Source organism: Arachis ipaensis, chromosome B03 (assembly GCF_000816755.2).
Source record: "Arachis ipaensis cultivar K30076 chromosome B03, Araip1.1, whole genome shotgun sequence".
In the NCBI taxonomy this organism is placed as follows: domain Eukaryota; kingdom Viridiplantae; phylum Streptophyta; class Magnoliopsida; order Fabales; family Fabaceae; genus Arachis; species Arachis ipaensis.
Genome location: NC_029787.2, coordinates 589,369 through 593,614, shown reverse-complemented (window position 1 = coordinate 593,614; position 4,246 = coordinate 589,369). Strand labels below are relative to the sequence as shown.

The window sequence follows — 4,246 nt, the reverse complement described above, 5'->3', positions numbered from 1 at the left end:
ACTAATGAAAGGAAAAGCAAATTCAACTAATGAAGGGAAAACTGAAATCCCCTCTCCATAAGCTACAATTATCAGTAAAAAATATCTTAAATTTTGTAAAAATAGTTTACAATTAAACACCAAGGCACATTTTTTGTCCTTTTCTTTTTGGGTTACATCAAGCACAATATTTTTCTATTAAGAATTTAAAATACTCTAAAGAATTACAAATACTTTCCTATTTAGTCACCAAAAAAATACTTTCCTATTTTTAAAAAAAACATAATTTACTAATTCTATAATTTTGATTTTGAACTCCACCTATGTTATACCTGTAATACATAGCCAATTAATATGTGCATTTTCTCTAGAAGTGTATAGTCTAGTAAGATGGAATATATGGAATGTAAGTTCGGCCGTCGAATGAAAAATTCTAATACAAAGGTGAAGATTGGAGAAAACATCCTATAAAAAAGTTAAAAGTTTTAAGTATCTTGGGTGTATTATATAGGGTAATGGAGAGATTGAATAGGACATAAATCATAGGATTCAAGCAGATTGGTCAAAATGGCAGAGTACGTCTAGTTTTATGTGACAAAATAGTGCCTTTAAACTCTATCGCACTGCTATTAGATCGGCTATACTTTATGGTGTGTTGAGCGGCCAAAAGAGAACACGAACATAAGTTAAGTGTGACAGAGATAAAGATGTTGAGATGGATGAGTGGTCATACGCAATTTGATAGGATAAGGAACGAAGATATAAGAGAGAGAGTTGGAATAACACCTATTGTGGAAAAGATGGTAGAATCGCATCTCAGATAGTTTGGAGTTGGACATGTGAAAAAAAGACCAACAGAACACCTAATCAAGAAGGTGGATGAGATGAAAGATGGATAAAGGGTGAAAGGTAAAGGAAAACCTAGAAAGACCATTCATGAAGTGGTAAAACGAAATATATATGTAAATGGTCATAGACATGATACATGATAGAACTCAATAATATCATTTGATCCAAGTAACCGACCTAAGCTAGTGGGACAAGACTTCATTGATGTTGTATAATTTAGATTTTGGATATCTATAAAAGTACTTTTAGGAATTTTTTTTTCCAAACAAACAAAATTAATGTGAAGTTAATTTGGTCACCCAAAAAGTGAAAATAAAAAATGGGTTCATCTGGATAAACACAACCACGACTATTCTATGTTTCTTAAAATGACTAATGTAAGGGAGCGCCTGGTAGGTGTTAAATCAGGCTAAAGCGGCATCAACCATATTCAATGCCCTGGAAGAAAAGCAATCATAATAGATAGTCAAAAAGATTGGGTAGGAAAAGGGAAAATTATGTCCAGAATAGTTAACTTCTAGCGAGATACGATTCTACCATTCAGAAGGCACTTATATCTTTACGATAAAGTTCTGCAACTTGCATGCATTTAGTCTCAGAACTTTAGTCATACACTCATACTCATACAGTCATATATTATATATATACATACACATGTTCATAAAGGTTTCGTAGGAAGATCACAAGACTCGAGATTGTGAGTCTTGTATCTTGAAAGATAAGCTGGCTATTATTACAATGACATATAAAAACGTCATTTCATTATGGCAGATAGCACTTGGTATCAAGTATAAAGCAGCATCTACTCTGTGAGCAGCATAGGAATTTCATCCACCGCTGCAGGAAGCTGCAAGTCACAAAAGATATGAACATATCAGTAACTATTCTCTGATTCCAATAGAGCATACAAGCAAAATTAACAGGGGAAACAGGTTGCAGAATGCAGAAAATTAACAAAGTTTATGTGTTCGTGTATACGCATTTCCTAATTGTACACATTTCCAACATACACGGGCAACAGATTATATTGGAAACAATGTTATCAAACTCTTGAATTTACAAGTTTAAGTCCCTAAATTAAGATTTACATAGTGTGTTATGTAACACTTGATATTGGTAGTAAGACCAGCGGGGGTTCCACTTACGTGACAACTTTAAGGAACATCCAACTCAAGCTGAGAGTTGAAACTGCTCAAAATCAATTTAGTTTTGGAAAACTATAAGGTAGCGTCTGGTTTGAAGTACTGAGACAGAGACTGAGAGACTGAGACTCAGTATCGTGTTTGTTGGTTTAGAGATTGGTACTAAAATTTCTGTCTCAGTCTCCAAAATTTCAGTATTTCAGTACCTCCAAAAAGTAGGGACACAGAGGACTAAAATTTTTAGAAATGGAGATTGAAACTTTAATAACATTTTATACCTAAAATACTCTTATTTCAATTAATTAATTCCAATTTTACCCTTTGTGCAAATTAAATTAGAGTTTCATTCTTGTTTCAATTCCTATCTCCCATTTTGCACCAAACAGAATACTGAGATTTATTTCAATCTCTGTCTCTTAGTCCCTATCTCTCAGTCTCAGTTTTTCCGTCTCTGTCTCTCCACCAAACGCCTAATAGTCTTATTTCAAGTCATCTATTGACAGCATTGGTCACTCTTAAAAAGTAGTTAAGTTGGCTTCTTGTTTTTGTTGACACACTCTTATTCTTCCACACTTGTAGAAGGTGTGGTCCAACACCTTCACCTACAAACTTCATTGAACCAGATCAAATCTAATCTAATTTGAGCTACAAATATGTTTGGATTAACAGTAATCAATCCAAGTTACAACGCTGAGCTGACTACAAAGAAGCATGAGCTTCTCATGGTCAAAAACCTTCTTGTCACATTTACCAAAAATAGCACAACAATCCCGTCTCATTCACTATAAGTAGTAAAAGAAACCTACCCACTCAACTACCACCCACACAAAAATAACCGTTTCATAAGCCAGATCACACACAGTTATGTTCAGCTGTGCACTGCACTAACCAACAAAACAATAAACGATTACTCAGATCTTTCTCTTGGAATTTCAAGTGTAAGTTTAAGTCTCGTGTCGGCTAAGTTATCTTGCAAGACCGCTATTGCTTCAATATCCCCAATTTTAGATTAGGCAGTTCAAAATAACAAATCGGAACATTCTAGAACATAAACGGAGGAAAGTAAAAATAAAAAGGAAAAAGAAAAACTGCATACCTTGAAGGAAGAGGAAGGGGTTTTAGTTCCGTGGCAAGGGGAAGCGGTGAGGGAATCGCGGCAAGAACGAACGGTCTTGAACTGGTCAACGTCGAGCTTCTTGTTGATTAATCCAACTTGGAAATAGATGTTGTCGGAGGGAGGCAAATCGACTCTGATCTCGTCAACATTGAACCAAATGAAGAACCGCTGAACCTGAATACCGCTGAGCTCCGTGATGGAACCGTAGCTCAGCTTCCCGGTGATCTTGGTCTCGTAGTAGACCAGGTAATCGAACTGTATGTAGCAGGGCTGATCCAAAACGACGACGAATCTGCCGTCGTCGGAGAGGCTGTAGTCGGTGACGGAGTCCGGTAACAGACCACTGGGGAGACCGTACTTGGGGAGAAGGTCGTAGACGCTCTCCTTGGTGGCTATCGTTGTTGCGGTGGCTGCGAGGGAAAGAAGAGCGAAGATGGCGGTAAAGGCAAGAAAAACGTGGAAGTTTGTAGCTGTAGCCATAGTGGTGTGGTGTTAGGAGAGTGTGGGAATGGAAAATGTTAAAAGGAGGGAGAGTGGTTGTGGGTTGGTTTGTCTGAATTTGGTGAGGGTCTGAGCTGAGAGAAGAGAGATGAATGACTTTGAAATTTTAGAGGAATGGTAGAGTAGTAATTTTGGTGTTTTGTAACCATTAATTGGTTATTAATAGTGTTTTTAATGGTGTAAAATTATATTTAATGATAAAAAATCACTCATTTTTATTTGGATGATTAAGTGCTAGTCAGAAAATACAAAAATTTTCCAAAATTTTATATTCCTTTTAGTTGGGTGCATTTAAATTTTTAATAATTTAAATATATATCTCTAATTTTTTTTTAAATTTGGAAATATCAATTTTTTTTGTTCATTTGAATTTAATAGATCCAACAGAAAAAAGAAATATGACTTTTGTTGTATTAGTCTGACTGATATACGCATATACACATGAAATTTTTTTAAAATAAAACAAATTAAATTCAAAAATTGATATATCCAAATTTTAAAAAATAAAAAACTTATTTTTTTTTTCAAAATTTTATATACCAACCCCGGACCCAGACTGCTTAATTAGGATTTTCTGTGACCGATTATCAACGCACTCCTCTCGCTCTCCATTAAAAAATTGAAAATAACATCAATCAGACTCATGGTTAGTTATACA

The 4,246-nt window shown here is 35.1% G+C and overlaps 1 protein-coding gene across 1 annotated transcript; it reads right to left on the bottom strand.

Annotated features, from left to right (window-relative positions):
- On the bottom strand, window positions 1,504-3,682 carry LOC107629448. Its single transcript, XM_016332250.2, has 2 exons — window positions 3,067-3,682; window positions 1,504-1,675 (listed from the first exon to the last, which is right to left on the bottom strand). The coding sequence occupies exons 1-2, from the start codon at window positions 3,565-3,567 to the stop codon at window positions 1,631-1,633; spliced, it is 546 nt and encodes a 181-aa protein (XP_016187736.1). The 5' UTR covers window positions 3,568-3,682; the 3' UTR covers window positions 1,504-1,630.

Coding starts and splice junctions, on each gene's coding strand:
- LOC107629448 (XM_016332250.2), bottom strand. CDS start 3,567: ATGGCTACAGCTACAAACTTCCACGTTTTTCTTGCCTTTACCGCCATC. Junction 1,676..3,066: donor CCCCTTCCTCTTCCTTCAAG/GTATGCAGTTTT, acceptor TGTGACTTGCAG/CTTCCTGCAGCGGTGGATGA.